Source organism: Styela clava, chromosome 2 (genome assembly GCF_964204865.1).
Source record: "Styela clava chromosome 2, kaStyClav1.hap1.2, whole genome shotgun sequence".
Classification (NCBI taxonomy): Eukaryota; Metazoa; Chordata; class Ascidiacea; order Stolidobranchia; family Styelidae; genus Styela; species Styela clava.
The window spans coordinates 18,102,874-18,122,110 of record NC_135251.1 but is presented as its reverse complement, the minus strand read 5'-3'; the positions used below and the strand labels follow the sequence as shown (position 1 = coordinate 18,122,110).

The following is a 19,237-nucleotide window of genomic DNA, read 5'->3' as shown; positions in this document are numbered from 1 at the left end:
CTCACACTGATATCATACAATTTCATTATTTACAGCGATATCTACAAATTATAATATTCTTCGAAAACCAAAACGATGCAAAATCTGCTTCTCGCCGTTGCTATAGCTTTCACTCTTCTTCAAGGTGAGTGGTGGGCTTACCGCAATGAGGACGTTTTATATTATTTTTATGAATAGTAGCTAGATTAAATCCAGTGTTCTTTTTCCAAAGTTCCTGCGATTATTAATTAATAGTAGAGAACAGACCATGAAACTGAACCAATTCCTTATTCCAAGGTTACTTACATATAAATTTCAATATTAATCTATTTTAATTCTGCAGGTGGTACCGGTCTCAAATGCTACATTTGTGAACACGACTGTGAAACAGTCAATGATGATTTGGAACAAGTTTGCCCGGCTCTTTTTGTGAGCATTGATAAGTTTAGATCGTGCACTAAGACGGTTAATGTCACATCCGCAGGTATTCCTCTTTCTATAAAATTTGATTAGGTTTTTTCCACAAATAATTAAAACGTTATACCGACACAAAAAATCCTCCAAAAGATATAATCACTCTGAAATCACTCAAAGCTTATGCGTAGACTCAAATATACCATCCAAATGAAATTGGTGCATCGAGATATACGTTCGAAGTTGAAGAGTTTCATTAGAAAATAACTTGTGACAAAGTATTCCCAAACCGTCAATTCAACCTGTGTATAATGAAAACATTTAAAAGGTGTCAGAACCGTCAGAAGAGGATGTGGTGTCGGTGATTCTGAAGCATGCCAAACAACTATGCATGGAAAAACTACACACACACTCTGCCATTGTCGCAAAGGTAACACTATGTATGCTGTATATAACCTTCAAGTTAATATGGTCTGTATTATCTCCCCGAAGATAGATATATATTTCACTCCATGCTCTCGGCTGTCAATTATACGATATATATTTTGCAGTGCACATCTAATGATTAGTTCCTGAAAACGTTATGTATACATTTAAATGCATGTCAGAATGTAGGTATGATACAGAGATCCCTTGTCAAAATGTTGTATAAAAACCTCGACATTTATCTATATGTTATACAGATTGAATTTGAAAGTATTTTTTTTTATTTTAATTTAGGTCTCTGTAACGCAGCAGATAGCTTCAAGATGAATGTACTACTCATACTTCTCGTGGCTGTGGGGGTTGTGCTGAACATATATATATATATATAATTAGAAATGTGTTATTTTGTTAAACATTTGCGATCATTACCATCTCAGAATGTTTGTTGATAACTGCTTCAATTATTTGCCAAATATTAGCAGATAAGAACAATTGTAGTCTTACTGATTTTCGATTTGCTTGCAAGTTAGTTAAATAACAAAGAAAAATTAGTGTCTCAAATCTACCAGCTTTGACAACGTTAATTCAACATATATATGTATAATATCAATGTGATATTTCAACTACTCTAAACCTTAAGTAAATTTTAGCATTACAACATTCCAGAAATAATGTCAGGACTATGCTGCCGAGTATAGTTGACTAAAGCGTATTTAGAAAACTAACCCGAAATCTAAACTTTTTTGTAAGATACCCCAATTAAAAGCGTTTAAATAAGTGTGTCCGTATTTTAGTATTGTAAAAGACCGGTCGGGTGGGAAGTCCGGAAAATGACAAATCTAATGCCAATTGGGTAGCAAAAATTTCGAAAGTGTATTTACAATAGCATTCCAAATCAGTTAAAATTTTTCAAATTCTTCCTGTAGTTGCAAAGTTATTGAAGAACAACCGAGTTAATAATGACAATCTGACTAATTTCGTCTAGTTTCCGGATGTATTTTTGGCATATTCTGACAAAATTTGGGTTTATTTGTTTGATAAATTGACCGATAATTCCGCTTTATGAAAGCAATGAGATTTTCGGAGCATTCGCAACAATGGAACAGTTTGCTTTCATGAGACTGCACACCACCACCAGATGGTGCCATAGCACTGTGGTAGAGCACTAGTCTTGTTCACCAGCGATCAGAAATTCGTTCTTCCCTGGTGACTTTGCTGACTTTTTTGAAACTTTTCTTTACAATATCCATCAATCATTGAATAGGTAGAAAGAAATATCTGAAGTTTTTTCCATCAAAATATCCCGTTTCTTTCACGCATCTCTTGGAAGATGATAAAATTCATTTAGTGAAAGCTGCAATTTAAAAGCAATTCTATTCAAATTATTTAAAATAACTTCTAATTACATAACGTTTTTTCAAAGAGAGTGCGAATGAAGTCTAACTTTAGTGCAAGTTGAATTTTAACTGCGATTGTTCGAAACATTTTATCATTTCATCAGATGTCAAAAATTAAAAAGTTTGGAACCCAACAGTCTAAAAGGAAGGAGACTAGTCTAATCAAATTGCCATGCGATATTACAATATGCACAAAAACATAATAAAACTTAATCGATTGGACAAATGCACAGTGATGAATCAATTTTTATGACTAATGTATTTAAATTGTGTTGTAGGGTTCGTGGATGTTGTTCCCTATGACACCGCGCGTGCCGAGACTGGGCTTTCCTTTAACTGTCAGCTTGAATGTATCTAATAATAACTATTTTGTAATATATTCTTTAGTTATAGAATAGTGATAAAACAAGATAAAATAGCAATAAAACAGTACAACATTTCTTCTAGTATGATTGAGCTTGGATATTGCGGTTGAGCTGTTCGCTGCGCGACAGATTCAAGTCGAATGTCAAAACTCGAAAACACCAAAATATTGAACGCGCCAACGCGTTGCGCAACAAATCAACGACAGACATGAACTAGACCTAGGTGTCGCTATAAGAAGTTGCTCCCATTTTGTGAGTCCTTCGTGGACAGGTAATAAAAAGAAAACAAAGAAAAAGACAATCGACACAACCCAGACGCTATACTGAAATATGTGACACAAGTCAGTTTCGTTTCGCTGTGCCTTCATGAAATAGATTGAATAGTGCGCGGCATTGTGGTGTAGATCAGGGGTTCTCAAACTTTTGGCGTTGCGGAGCCCTTGAAAAGGTTGACTATTATTCACGGAGCCCCAAAATAAATGTTAAAATTGTTACTTACCGATTAATATTCCTGAGTAAGTTAAACGTACTTTACTCAATTTAAATAGTAAACCCTTTTAATAGGGTTAATACAAGTCATAAATAAATCTAAATTTCAAAGATAAATTGTATATAATAAAGCTGTAAATTTGACACATAACAAACATATTAATAAATTAGGGGTCGAATCTTTTCCCCTCTTGACATTTTTGGAAGACTTAAAAGGCTGCTAATATTGTGGGCAATTGCATTTTGTTACAATCGCCGATTGTTTTCGTCAGCATGGCGTGTTTTTAAACCTCAAACATCTTCACGCCGATGTTTATTCTCCCCAAATCAAAAATTTCCTTTGGCATATACATGTATTGTTCCACAATGACGACGATAATTGCTTTTTCGTTCTCGTGGGGAATTATGAGTTCAATGGGAAAAACATGTTACCATATTATAATCATCGGCGACGAAATGCTAAAAATAATAGTTAATAAAGAGGTGAATCCGCAATTCAAATATCTTGATTAAAAAGCGGCATTCTAAAATATTAGAACTAAAAATTAAAATGGGAGATAACACTATAAGTTTTGTTTCAGCAGACTCACGTCAGAATAAAAACGCTTTTATAGACATTGTAAATCACAAAATTTGATGTTATGTTGAGTTTTCTACAGTTATTCATCGTGGTAACTGCGAAATTGAAACGCAGTCAATTAATTATGCGCGCGATGTACCATTTTTTCACTCTGAAATTACCGACAGAGCCGCATGCACTAAAATAAATTTCAATCGTTAGTATTTTGCCAAGACCTTGGGATTTTTCAAACGGCGATATCTTGCTTAAAAATAATCTCGAGTGCGACAGAACCAATCAAGTTTAACAAATCCCAAGATCGCAAAAATACGACTCCAATTCATTCATAGTTGGCAGTTTATTCGTCGAGAAGAATATACGTCCAAATACAGGCCCAACCTCAACTATTTCCGGTATGCACATGGTAAACTCTAAACACGTGAAATCAGAATAAACTTGAACACAAACAAAAATTTCTTAGTCTTTATCTTTTATTGCGTTCGATAGGAATACTAATAGTTAAACGAATGTTGTAAAGGACAAATTACAAACAAACGGGAGCTTAAAAACGCAATCTTTATTTGAAATAGCTTCTCTAGTAGTTGCAGGCACAATTTTTTTTTGTATTGATAATACATCTTTGTTGGGGATTCTTGCAGGAATGATGAGTCAAAACGAATAAATTTTTTTAAAGAAAACTGCTATTCAAGTTTATTGTCACACCGACTTTGAAATTTCAGTGAGAAACGTGTTTTTTCAACATTGTGTATTTTGCTAACTAGTTTTGCTAATGACAGTCGCACTCAGGTTTGAACAAAGCAATTCAAACAGTGAATTGTGTGATAGATTTACTTTTTTTGTTGACAGCTATCATGCGGTAAAAGCATGAATTCTAGAAGTTGTAATGAAGTTCAAATAGTATTTATGGTAATTACTCAATAATGAATCAGGCAATGATCACACACACGGAAGTTAAAAATATAAGTGATTATGTAACTTCCCCGTTCATTCTCACCAAACTTTTTTCTATATTTTTAAATTTTTGTAATGTCACAAATATTACCTTGGCATTGGGTACTCCAATTTCAAATTTGATTGCCCAACGTCCAGGGGTGGTAATTTGAACAGACACGAGTGGGCCGGATGAAACGCTACTCTGCGTGGGTTCGCAGGTTCGAATCCCATGCAGGAATGGTTATGTGCGAGAGGATTGCTAGACTCCTCGCCGTCGTTGGGTGGTTCACGTAACCGCTGGTCGGTTACGGCTTCCTCCACCACCAAGTCCATGCTTCCGAAAACAAACAATACAGTAAAACTAATCCCATACCCGACTTGGAATGGTAACCGGACGAGAGGCCGTGGTTCGCCATATGGATAAGCCGTCTTATCGGCTTTCCTCTCCCCCGAGATAAATATGTAAATCCTATCCTATCCTACCCCGATTCCATGTTCAATTGGATGACGTATTAATTAAACAATCGCGAACAATATTTTTGTGGGAAATTCACTTTGTGTGGGAATTACAAGAGAAAATCTATCCCGAGCCCCAATATATCATTATATAGCAGCGCTTCTTAACTCTTTAGTACTTTACTTAGTTTACTAGGTTTACCTCCGATCCCCCATCCATGTGACGGATGTCTTTATTTATTGGCGACTAAATGATCAATGTCTGTTTTGTGCATTGATTTCCCCACAACACTCACATAGAGGGTGAACACCTGCATAACATTTCAAACACCCCGAAAGTGTTGGATCATATTTGCGGCAAAATATAATTTAATTCCAATCATGTTAGGTTTTTATAGAATTTTGACTTTTAATTTCAACTTTTTTATGCCCCTTCTATAAAAGGTCACTTATAATAATTTTAGGTCGTAGAAAGTGTGAATCGGGATAAAATTAACGCGATAATTTTTGCACAAAGAAGATGTTGCACACAAAAATGTTGTCGGCAACAGTATTGCCGCGCCTGCTTGATTCGTCACGAAGCCAAATAAATTTAAAATCATAGTACCAAAATTATGCGGCAAATTTCAGGCTTATGGTAAATATATATATAAAAATGGGAGTGGGGTGCAGGAAAGGGACGCGTTGCATAACACAACAATAATCACTAAAATTTCCAACTCCCGAGTGTGTGTGATCATTGATTGATTCAACAGTGAGTAACTGACGAAAACACTATTTTAACTTCATTCCAATTCATTACAGGCCATCGCGTGATAATTTTGATTAAAAAAATTAAACTATCATTCCAGTATCCTAGGTTTTTTACTTTCCTAACCATTGCAAACAAAATAGCAATGCAAGAAAAAATCAGAAATTTAACTTGCTTTTGTCTGTTGGTATCAAAATAAATCTCCGCACCAATTCGTTCATTTAAATTTTAAATCCTAATTCTCTAATTTACGTCTTCGCTAATTTCAGAATGAAACCTCCCCTCCCGCTAATGGGCGACAAAATAGGCTTTGAATAAGGTATTTCTACGTAGCATTGTACAGATGTCTAAATTGATCTCGTTGAGTTTTCATAACTACAGTTTAACTTCGCAGCAATGCTAATTCTTTCTTTATAGCGCGTAGAACGAATAGTTGAAGCCTTGTTTCACATCTCCCGTTCGATTTCTACACCCACCTTTACATGTCGTTAAATATCAAAGGCTGCTCATACAAAGCCTAATTCAGAGCAAACAGCCCTATATATAAAAGTGCCCTACTTAAAAACCTAGTGAACAGACGGTAAAATTAGTGTTTTTGAGATATAGAAGGAAGCTTTGAGTTATTTTATTGTCATTGAGAGTCTGCAATTTAGACGTTTGGTGTAACAAATCATGTGATATAGCGTAAACCTTGTAAATATTTGAAGGGCCAAAACCGAACGAGTTTCATGTTCATCAATAACGGTGTTTCAATGCGCTTCTACATGTGAACAGTTTTCGGGAATATAATAAAGGCTTTGATTAAGACTATAATCAGAATATCTTACTGATATATTTAGTGTTAAATTTGCGTTGCGCTGATTTAACAGAAAGTAAATGATTGACGTGAACTTCAGAGATATTTCTAAACGATATTAATTTCCTATGAGCATGAATGTGTTTAGGAAATGCGATACCATGAAATCATGGTGTCACTTATGAACAATACAACGGAAATTTAGCTCAACGATAGCTGAAATTGCACAGGAAGTTTTGATAATATTGTCAAGTTCTCAGCCCACTATGCTATACTATATACCAGCACCGGCATAATTGATAAATATTATCCAGTGCCAGGCTGGGACCAAATCTCTATACATTCATTTGGAAGCCAATCTAATTTATTTTGTCTTAGTTCAACTGTGGCACAAATATAAGTTCAGAGAACTAACACACTGCCATAGAATGTTGTGATCAACTGAACACACGTATGTGATCCATATCTATCCATATCCATATATAAGGACAACTATACATTGATATACAGCATCCCAAAATGACCTATTTCACGGACCATAGGGTGCACCGTCAATAAATTGCCTAGATTGGGGTTTTAAAAATACATAAGGTGAACCGAGGTTATGAGGTACAGTCGGTATTGGTACTAGTTTTGACTGTAGGAAATAAATCATAAAGCACTGCATGGCGCACGCATATGACGCGCCGTCATTAAATGCTGGGCTGACGCTATCCTAAAATTTAAAAGAGAGAAAACAATTTCACTTTTCGCGAGTAGAGTAGAGTAGTGAGTGAGCTTGCACAGAGTATATTCCGATTCTTTTTTAAATTTGAAATGAAGATTCCGATTCGACACAGTTTCATCGGACTAATACTGTTGACGGAGGCTTGTTTATTGATTAAAGGTCAGTATAACTGTGCATGCTTTGTGGATTTGCTTGTTTGCCTGGATTTTGTTTTATAGGGCGCACTATAAGATAATCATTTTTATTGGAATATTTGATACCCAGCTGTTGAGATAATCCTTACTTTACGTGAAACGGTTGCTCCAGTAAATCAGGCAGGATAATTGAGCTGCTCAAAATGAAGTTGCACATTAATTAATTGTGCATGAATAAAATTTTTGTGCCAATATTACATAAAGTTAGCGCTTTTTTTTCAATCGGCTATTATTATTCGCTGATTCCACTTAAGCTAAAAGTAAACTAAATATTTGAAAACCTCCCCAGTGATTTTCAAATATGCAAATTAGTGGTTTTTACCGAAAACTATATGAAGACTCCAAAAATCAGGCCATTGATATTTTAAACGGCATGAACGCTTCCTCTTATAATTATAGAATCCATAAGTCTAACAGTGTCCGTTCTTAGTGTAACAGTGTATTGGTGGCATTATTTTATTAATTCCAATATTTTTTTTCCAAACCACGCCAAAAAAATTGTGCAAAAAAACATGTAAAAACACTTTATTTGTCGAATTCAACCGATTTTAACATCTTATAAATGTATTCGTAAATCAGCGCTTGAGCTAATATAGGCAACACGGCGTACCTGTGAATTGAAACAGTTATTTTGACAAATTTCAAATCTGCTTTTTTGCGTCACGGCTGGCATATTTGTATCAAAGATGACATTTATTTATTTCGGCGTAGGGGAAGCCAGTATGACGGTGTAACAATATGGCGAACCTCGTCTCTCCATGAACGTTGAACTGACATTTAAATATGAAAAATAATGTTTCGTCTGATAGCTTTAACCTCGTTTAATTTATCACGTATATACTGAATGCGTCACTGTACCGTAAAAAGGGCTGGATTTAACAGGTAAAGTCGGCCGAAGTCTTGGGGCCTCAAATCTTAAGAGCCTTGGCATTCAATTTTGAACTACTAGGTCGTTTTTAAGTCGTTTTTAAATGGTAGAAGATTGTCTGGTTCAAAGTTTGATGAAGCTGATATTAATCAAATAAATTCTCGTTCCAAGTATTTACCGTTTGAAATTGGAAACAGTAGAATAATGAATTTGTATGAATTCAAAAAAACGCACTCTTGGGCGTTTCGTTACTGCCAGAGTTTTTGATCTACTATCCAATCTTACTAGGGCGAATAGCGATGTATTTTTCCATTCGTAATATATTTTTATGACGTCATAATTCAGTAAGAGCCTTACAAACGGCGCAGCCAATAGGGTCTGTTAACATCTAAATTCCGCCCTGATCTTAGATCGTACTAAATGATACCTCTTTCATGGTAAAACGATTTGGTTTTGAATTCTCCGATGAGAGGATTTCCTCATATGAAACATTCTGTTTTTTAAACTTAAATTTTAAATATTGCTATGTACACTCAAATGTTCAGAAGTGAAAATCGCTTATAGATTAGCGGGCTTGGTGGTCCATTGTTAAAGCGTTGGACTGGATATGTTGGCATTGCGGGGTGAAAATCTCGTTTTAATTCCATATCCACCAACCAGGGTGTTATAAACTGAATAAGCAATGCCGACTCAACAAGATTGCTGCCCATGTACAATATAGCAGCTAATTATGTATCAGTTTCTGCTCGCTTTTTTTACTTCTGAATCAATGTACATGGCGATATTTTGAACTTTTGTTTAAAAACCAAAAAGCTTTAATTGTGAGAATCTTCTCATCGGCTGCTCGCATACAGTCTTGATCGGATAGAAAGACGTATGAAGAAAGCATCAAACTATGAGGAATTTAACTTTCTTGAGTTTATTGCTTGCCAAAAAAATGAAAGGATTCTCAGAAACCAGAAATTGAATCTCGGGTATTGATCAGTAATTCGCCCGTGCCCGCAAGACCGCTAACATTGTTAGGTTCCTCCATGGCGGGTGTAATAATTCGAATTTGATTCAACCAATCATTCAATTTGGAATGTGGGCCATAAGGAAATAGGCACTGAAAAGTTCAGTAACACAATTTTTGTTTACGTGTCATAATTCATTTTAAAATGAACAAATTGCTCGACTTATAATTTTAATTTTCGCCTAACAGGTGAGAAATGTTGGATGCCTATGCTTTGCGACGGAAAACCTACTTGGAAGAACGTTACGGTAAGAGCTTTAGTAGAAGTTTCATAATGGTGGCATTATTTGCAGAAATAAAACTGAACAATTTCGTTTGAAACCGAAAAAGAAAAATAGGAAAACAAAATATTTCAAGCAATTTCTCTCAACTATAAATATGGAGGAGGAGGTTTAACACTTATTTTAATCGGCACCTCTTCCCAAATTTTGAGTTTTCACTTTAATCCATGGAAACAGTTTTTCACGGCGTATGGGAACACTTGTTCAGCTTAAGCCTTCCTGTCCATATATTTAAACATTTCTCTCTTGTTCTATTTCAGGAAGGACAGTGCACAAAAAAAGAAGAGAAGGCTTTGGAAGGTTCATGTCCCCAATATAATTTTCTTCGAAATACGTTTGATATTTGTTCATACTTCTCAAACGGCTGACAGCAAACACGCCCCAAACAATAGTTTTATCGGAAAAAATTCAATTATTTTATACCAGAGAGCTAGAGGGGTCCATATCTCCTAATAAAATAACGAGAATATCGGTCGGAGACCGAAGACTTATCGGTCGGAGGTTAGGGGATCCCCAAAACAGTGCTCTTACTCCATAGTGACACCGTGTGTCCCATCACTAATTAATTAATAACTCGCTAATTATACGACATAATTCATCGAAAGTCAATAGGCTTCTGTTCCGAACTATGATGAATGCACATGCAAAATTTGGAGCAGATTCAACCTCGCTTTCGTGAGATATCGCGTGTATCTAACAGACAAACAAACAAACAAATAAACAAACAGACAAATACCTATCAACATATTTACCGATCGGTCAACTGTTGGCTGAATTTAAATTCTGTTTATATTTATGTTTCGCAGCTTTAACGGAAAAATTAGACAAAGTGGAAAGTGAGCTCTATCAATTAAAAAAGACGATGGAAGAATCAGAGACGAACTCAGTGCCGCCCTTTGTTGTAGGTGTCAAGGAAATGACCACACTCCATGGTATGAAAATTTGTTTCGTTTGATATCGCATGTACTGCAAAAAATATTAAAAAAGTCTTCTTCAGTCGTAGTAATAGGTAAAAAGGTGATTATGCGCTGTCGCTGCAAAATGAATTTTTTGAAATAAAATTTTTGAAACATTGCTACAATTTATGAACTTTTTTTTACCCAGGATACAAAACAAAAAAGCTTCTTCGGTCCGTACTTCAATCGTTCCTGATACATCCCCGTGGTCAACTAAGAAAGCTTTTCTCTCTACTGTGCGCCCACAAACTACAAAATTCGAACAGAGTACAGGTTGGTAGTAGATGCTTATGTATTAGTAATTGTCGTATCTAGCTCCTTGTTTGCAGTGGGATGTAATAATGAATCACAAAAACACTGAATGTATTTGCTTGATTATAAGATATCAACGTGTTCGCCTAAGATTATTCTTAGATAAACGACTTTCTTTATTCCGCAAAGCGCCTCGATATAGATCCCGATTTCTCGAGTCGCACAGCAAAACTACAGTACCAAAGGTCATAAAGCGATGCAACGCATACGGACACCATTTTGAGGCAATTTTACTCTGTCCGATATTAGGGCCAAACATGTTAATAAACGTAAATGTGATATTCATTAAACTAAACAAGACCCAGAAATCGTCGTTTTTTGTTTTGTTCATTTTTGGTAGGTGAGTTTTTGTTTTTTGACTTTCGCATACGTCAAAAAATCACAGTGCCGTAATGAGGCCAGCATTTGAAATATATGGACGGTAGTCCTAAATGTGTATACGATCATCCCGAATCGAGCAAATTACGTCGTAAAATTAAAAGAGATACCACCTCTCTCGTTATCGATCTTGATCGGTAAGTATGTTGATGGGTATTTGTCTATATGTTTGTTTGTCTGTTAGACACTTTCGTATGTAACGCGATATCTCCCGAAAGCGTGGTTGAATCTGCTCCAAATTTTGCATGTGCATTTATCATATCTCGTACAGAAAGTCTATTAATTCTGGATGAATTATGTATAATTAGCGAGTTATTGATTAATTAGTGATGGTGTCGCGGTGTCGCTGTTGAGTCAGAGCGAAGGATACACGCCACTAGATCGATAAGTCGGCGGTCTCTGATCGCTATCTCGTTGTTCGATCATTTTGTAAACGTCAAAAATTCAAACTTCAATTGATTTTGTGCTTCTATTGATGATTTTGATTCGTCACTACTAAAAGTCTAATATTCCGACATTTGATTATCTCTGGACTTCAAATTTAAATAGGACTTAAAATTGTTTCAACCCGATATCGATTTTAAATTCCATCCGACCTTACACCCCGGTATTCTTGTACGAAATGTCCATTTAAATAGCGGTTGGGGCCATATATCCATCTCTATTCCCAAACTGTTGTCTATATGGCAGCCCAGTAGCGCTGTACAGAGGAGCCCATTTGAATGGCGATGGGGCTATTTATTCACCCGTATTCCTAACCTGATGTCTATAGAGCAGCCCAATAGCCCTGTATGGAGGCCGTTGAAATGGTGATTGACAAAATGCGATTATGCGAAGCAATAAAAAAGAAAAATTTCGACATATACCCACAATGCCATCCAGTTTCTCATTCTTACCTTAAAGTACCTAAAACTATAAATCTTGCTATAATTTATGAACTTATGGAATATAAACTCACTTTTTGACACAGGATACAAAGACAAGAAAACTACTTCGGTCCGTACTTCAACCGTCCCAGCTACATCCCCGTGGGCAACTAAGAAAGCCTTTTTCTCTACTGTGCTCCCACAAACTACAAACGTCGAACAGAGTACAGGTTGGTAGTAGATTGTAATATAAAGGTTGGTAGTATAAAGTAATTGTCCTATCTAGCGCCTTGTTTAGAGTGGTATCTAAAAACGAATCACAAAAATACTGAATGTATTTGCTTGATTATAAGATAGCGACGTGTTCGTCTATGATTATTCTTGGAAAAATGGATTTCTTTATCCCCGCAGGGCGCCTTGTTATAGGAGAGAGCAAAATTACTTTAAGATGGCGTCCATAGTCTGGGCGTTTCCTCGCTTCATGCCCTTTGGTGCTGTCGCTTTGACGTGCGACGTGATCAATGGGGGTCTGGTATAGTATAGTACCACAATTACTGCTAGAATGCGTGGATACTCATTTTGGCATGCGTTATTGCTGACCTTCATCTGTGCTTCGGGGGCGGCAATTATGCTATGTTTAACATAGAGCATACGGAAGCAACCCCCTGACATACGTACGATTGCTGCATATGCAGCGATATGTTTATGAAGCGTATTACCGTTACAACTCGGACATGACGTATTAATATAATACCGATCCGATTTCACACCCGTACTCTGATCCGATAATAAAAAATAAAAAAAACCTCATCTGTGACTACATCATTCGAAAAAAAAATCTGGCGAAAACATTCGCGCCCAGCCAAAGATAGCTTAAAGCCTATTAATTTCTATGAACTCGCGTCGTTTAGATTAGACAAAAAGTTTTTGTTAAACTTGAGTTATCCAAAATTCAATACGTTATAGATTTTTCATGATCATAATTAACCTCTGTATTATCCAGGGCATATCTCACTGTTATATTTCTTTAGCTTTAATGGCTCAGTGATTGCCCGTAATTTGCTCAAAGATATGTTTCATTTATTTCTGAGTGAGTTCGCGTGACCTTTGTTGAAGCAAATAAGATTACATATGTTCAAAATGTCTAAAGGGCTCACAATCACATTATTGTAAAAAACAACAAAAGACAATTATCTTGAATAAAATGACAAAAAGTTATTAATTGAAACGTAGAAATAAATAATCTCCCTAAAAATATTCCATAAATATCTGACTTCAAACTCTTTTGACTGTCATTTTCCTTTCAGAATGCGGACTTGTCTATAATTCGAGTTGTATTCGAGCTATCGTTTATGACGTGAGGAACGTCACATTGAGCGTCGCTAAATCTCTTTGCGAAAACAAACTGGCTAACATTTATGACGTCACACACTACAACCTGGTTCGAGAATATTTACGACCATTTTTTCCTGGTACCTACATTTGGGTTCGTACTGGAATGAAATACAAGGTAGTTCGTTTTTGAATCTTGTTGCTTACGCGGCCATACATGAAATCATTATAAAATGTGGTCGATATTGTTTCTGCATTATCATGTGCTATTACATTTCAACTTGAGATTAAACCCATATAGCTATAGCATAGGAGAAAGGTTTGAATCGAGCCATTTATAACACCAGCTACTCCAGGCTGATATCAAATTTGGCTCTCCTACTGGATTTAAATAATTCGTTTGCCAGCGTTTTCCAGTTTTTATCAAAAAATTCAACCACAAATTTTCGTCTTCATGATATGTTTCCGAATAATTCAACAATTTGACTCCAACACCAGTGGAACGCTTCAACTTTACATCTCTGGAACTAAATCTAATCCAAGATAATCCAAACTAATTTGCTTTATGCGTCCATACAATTTTCATCCACACACGGTAATCACTTGAGTGCGACTGAACAGAATAATCACGTGATGGTGTCACGCTTCATTCTTTTTTTACCGGAGACCAAATAGGTTTGTTTTGCTCTGTTAGATCATATGGCAGGGATTTAACTTTACTCAACTATATTCTCAAACTGCCATTTATCATATTTCTCAAAATATATTTTTTATTTCAACAGAAAGGTCAGCTTTATTCAACAACGGGCCACGCCATGTCTCTGCCAGCTGAGGTTTGGCTTCCTAATTATCCGTCTTCCATTGCAACATCAACAACTGTTGTTGTTCGTGTCGATCGAATCTTGGACAAGGACTATCCCCAAGCGGTTTTTATGAATGTTGCTTCTACACATAGATTTGACGCAGCCATCTGTGAAAATGAATTATAACTCTGTCCATTAAATGATTGATAAACAAACACTGTAGAAAAATGGAGAGTGGGAGAGGTTTGTTATTCACCCTAGTAACACAATTAAAACTTTGAATTCCTGTTTCCACAGTTAAACAAACATATATTCTTGTATTCCCGCATATAAATAACCTTTATTTAGTCTAAAGACGGATGTAGAATACTCTATTAATAAAGTGTTAGGGACGGTTAATTTACCGATACTTTTATTTCTTGAGTTTTTATTTTCAAAATATCCCAGGACTCGAACCGAGATAAATTGGTCATACTAGGCCTGAGATACATAGATCACAATGAGCCTGTTAAAAGGTTGTTCGCATGACATTCGGAAAAAAAATTGAAATTATATTGAAAAGTGACGAGCCGAGGAGTCGGTTATCATGTTTTCTTCTTTACTCCACTCAATCGATTCCACTGAATTCAAACCTGGGCCCCATATGTTGAACCAAAGCGATTTAATGCTCAATTATTCAAATTGTCTGTCTGTCAGGGTTTTCTTGTGTAGGAATTCTAATAAAACAGTATTCATTGTTAGATTTCCACGAAACAAATTATCTTTTATTTCTTAGATGTGATCAAGAAATGTTTGAATTTATTATTATAACCTAATCTGTCTCTGAGTGGATGTAAATAATCTTGAAATATTGGCGATTCGGTTTTTTCAAATATATATTTCATGTTCAAGAAATAGCAGTAAATTTCAAAATTGTTTGATACTTTCTACATTCACAATCGAATCGACTTCACAATTGTTTCGATAATGAAACCTGTGGTAAACTTTTTTTAATGGAGAGTTACGAACGCTCAGTAAAATTAATGCTTTTAGAATTTATAAAGAAGTTTTTGACTTATTTTAAAACCATCGGAAATCTAGAATTTCCACAAATTCAAACTCCTGTTCTTGTGGAGCCTTGCTCAACTCCTATTCCACAGACATGTATTTTGTAAAGTTTGTCATTTTATGATGAATCGTTTTATGCAAATTAAATTTATTTAGAAAACTCCAAATCAAAATAACCATAAAACAAAAGTACAAAATAGTTTTGATATAAACGTAATTGGCTTTTTTTATTGTTTTGCAGATTTTTTTTTGTTTTTGCTATTTTAACTTTTTTTTACCGTCGAATGTCATTTCAGAAAGTCGTCTCTCGACTAATGCATTTTGAGTACAAGATGTGTAATTGTTGTTAATTGTTTCTGACTAAAATATTTTTTACATTTATTTCTGATAAGTCCAATAGTTCATATTGTTAGTGGTTTATACTTTATATCTTCTGAATTTCAATGTTAGTTCCACATATTGCGATGGATATATTTCTCTCAGATAAACTAACCACATTTAATTAGAAGATTTTGCCGAGAAATGTTTTAAAAATATCATGGTGATTCATCCAAAAGTTTGTGTCTGAGTTTTAAGTTTTCTTATATATTTTCAAATATGACATACTTTTTAATTTCAATAATTTAGAGTTTCGCTGTGACACAATGAAATATAGGAAATTTAGGTTTGTTATGAGGTTATTAAAATTAAAATCACAATTACAGCATTGTCTTCACTTTACAATTTTTTTTACTCACACCTTTGTTTACATTTATTTTACGTGTGTGTGAATTATAAGGATTGATGATATTTTTATTTGTTCTGATATTTTATATGTTAAAATTAATTTGAATCACAGCATTAAATAGGATATTTTACAAAAAAAGTTTATTCTTGATAATTTAATAGTAAAAAAGATGAAAAAGGATTTAAAATTTCAGTGTGACCTAAACAAAATATGAGGAAATGCTAGAACTTTATCAAAATTGAAATAAATTACAGCAATGCCTTCTCTTTAAAATAAGCAAGTTTTATATTTCGTATGACCTCCCCTGTCGTGTTATCAAAATATAGAAAAAATAAATTTCATTTTTACGCTTTCCATTTTTTTTGTGTGTTAATTAGTGTGATATTTAGTTTTTTCATTCACTTTGTTCAAATATTTTATTGCTTAGATGTGTTTCTGAATCTTATATTTTTTTAGCAAAATATTTTGACAGAACACATTATTTTTAACGAACTGAACTTAACAAATGATATTCACTAAAAATGAATTGAACTCTCAGTGCAGAAATAGTATTTGCTAATTTTTGTGAATAAAATTGTCTTTTAAAACGGTATCATAGCTCAAAATATAGAATAAAATATTAGAATGAAGAAACACTTGAGATAAAAAAAACAGAGTATAATTAATCGGGTTGATGTGGTCAGGAGGAAAATATATTGATCCTTTAATTATCATGTCGATGCTTTCACAAATCCTTGTTGAGAAAGATTGAAAGGATTTAACAGTATTATGAGCTATTTGTTGAGTACGACTTCGCGCCAAAACATGTCATCGACAAGTTCCCTTATGAGCGCGATGTACCTCGCCAAAAGTATGGCGCAGCATCAGGATATTTGTTATTCCACATTACCTAACATGCAATAATAAACTTTTGAATTTCCACTAACGATTGGACTTCTTGTCCGCTTAGTGATGAATATTCAAATACATTTGGTTGTTCACAAAGAATGCACCAATTTTTTCGTTATTCCATGACAGTTGCGAGTCCAGCATTTGTCGCAGCATACTTCAGTATTACATCATGCCTGACAATTTCTTTTTTATTAAACTTTGAAGTTTTCCGTAACACATATGATCGATTGTTCAAATATTATTTAAAAACTACATCTACATCAAACTACATCTACAAATCAAAGATAACATGAATCAAAAATGACTTATGCCGTGTTCAATCGTAGTGAATCTGAACAATCTACCGAAATTCGATAAAGATTACCGGTTCTTATTGTATATTACGATATGTGAAAAAATAACCTATATTTCTACCAAACTGATCAATTTCCTAAAAAAACAAAAATAATTTGAAAAGTTCTAATTACTAATTAAACTAGTTAGATAATAATCTGAATCCAAAACAGGAAGGTTACTAGGTTAGCGTGTTTTATTCAGATGTCTGTTAATTTAATATAACAGCAAAAGATCCAGAGAATGCCTCTATGGAATTCTATTTCCCTGGATAATATATTACTTAAGTCAAATAAAGCAAATCACAATTCTAAGTTATTATTATTGACAGTTGAAATTCTAGCATAATATAAGTAAGTGGACAATTGTTCTCGAGATCGCATTTAAAATGGTACACAAATTTTTCATATCACTCGTTCAAAATCGTCTCTTTCTTTATTATCTTAAGATCATTCGTTTTCACGGAGCGGATATGCTTTCTGCTCGATTATTTTAGACCCTTCATATGACAGATATTCATGTAAAACAAGATAATTTGTCATCCCACATGATGAGGATTTATTTTGCATACGGTTGTGTCGAAATATTATACTAGAATGTTCTAGAATAATTTCGATTATTTTATGACGTCAAAAATTATATTTAGTGTTGATGTCAATATTTTCAAAGTTATCGGTTAATTTGTTACAAGTTCAAATTCTATTTATCGATTATTATTTTAGGACAATGGACTGGTTGCAAAATATACACCATTTTAGATTATTTTTTGTCCACTCAGGTTTCAGACATATTTTGATTTATTCTGTGATGTAGTGAAGTTGTAATATTGTATCTAAATGCTAGATTTTTGACAGTTACAGTATTGGTTAAAGACACAGACAACAAATTTTTTAGTCCCATTACTCTTGACTGTTTTGGTTTTTGAATCCTGTTTATAGATTGTCATATTAATATTTGACGTTGCTTTCTATTCAAGTTCTGTTTATTGCTTCAGGACTGAAAGTTACAACGCACACTAGGAAATCGGCACTGGTCAACGGTTCGTGTAAAATTTAATCCATTGGCCTCACTTTTGAGATCTTGCTTTAAGCCAACGCTGAGGTCATCTATAAATACCCTTTCCCCTAGTTGTAGTCTTGAAAGCTTGCATTGGACAAACTTTCAACTCTTCTATCAGCAATCTCGGCGTTGAATCTCATCGGTGGTTAGTTGCGTTCGAGTTATTTTATTCAGGTAACTCGAGTCAATCCAGGTCATTGATAAATCGCCATTTGAGCCTTTGTTTACAGGGTTACTACATTGACGTTGCGATATTTGACATAATTTTTACTGCTCAAACGAATTTAAAGACGAGGATCATTTACCACTTATAGAGGGGATGTGGGAAAACTACTGCCTCTAGTGATACAAGCACACTTGCGTTAGCCGACGTTTCGAACGAATTTTATTTTTTATTATAATAAAACATGTTCAAGTGGTAAAAAGCAAACGATACCATTCAGTCAATGTCTTTAATGTCAATGTCAGTGGTTTCAATCTTTTCGGTGGAGCAAATAAAACATACTGGAGCCTCGAGGAACCCCCGTGAAATAGTTCAATTGTCTTTATTTTATGAATTTTATTTTCTATAAACATATATATAAAGACAAATCTAATAATGACAAAACAAAATGACGTTTAAAAAGTGTGGCATGTGCAACAATAGGGAAAAACCTAATAGGTATTTCATTATATTGAAACAGTATACATATATTAATATAGACGCTCGTATTTGATTGAAAACTCGCGGAATCCCTGAGCTGTACTGTCGGAACCTGAGCGTTCCAACTTTTTTTTCAAGATACCCAAATTTTGTAAAATATAATTTTTGTAAAAATCTCCCAACCCAAGAATATGATCATATTCTGTGTCTTTAACAATGACT

At 34.5% G+C, this 19,237-nt stretch overlaps 2 protein-coding genes across 3 annotated transcripts; both read left to right on the top strand.

Annotated features, from left to right (window-relative positions):
- Window positions 1-1,311, top strand: LOC120336196 (uncharacterized). The gene is made up of 4 exons (XM_039403813.2): window positions 1-124; window positions 323-463; window positions 722-823; window positions 1,114-1,311. Exons 1-4 carry the CDS (start codon window positions 76-78, stop codon window positions 1,206-1,208), a joined length of 387 nt encoding a protein of 128 aa, XP_039259747.2. The 5' UTR covers window positions 1-75; the 3' UTR covers window positions 1,209-1,311.
- Window positions 1,312-7,125: 5,814 nt separating this feature from the next.
- On the top strand, window positions 7,126-16,626 carry LOC120336195 (uncharacterized). 2 transcript variants are annotated; one of them, XM_078109661.1, is made up of 7 exons: window positions 7,126-7,472; window positions 9,577-9,635; window positions 9,929-9,968; window positions 10,475-10,600; window positions 12,285-12,410; window positions 13,488-13,690; window positions 14,295-16,626. In XM_078109661.1, the coding sequence occupies exons 1-7, from the start codon at window positions 7,403-7,405 to the stop codon at window positions 14,499-14,501; spliced, it is 831 nt and encodes a 276-aa protein (XP_077965787.1). In that variant the 5' UTR covers window positions 7,126-7,402; the 3' UTR covers window positions 14,502-16,626. The 2 variants fall into 2 exon arrangements, with proteins under 2 accessions (XP_077965787.1, XP_077965788.1); XM_078109662.1 differs by lacking the exon at window positions 14,295-16,626 and adding an exon at window positions 10,773-10,897 and having other exon boundaries at window positions 13,488-13,684.
- Window positions 16,627-19,237: the final 2,611 nt, after the last annotated feature.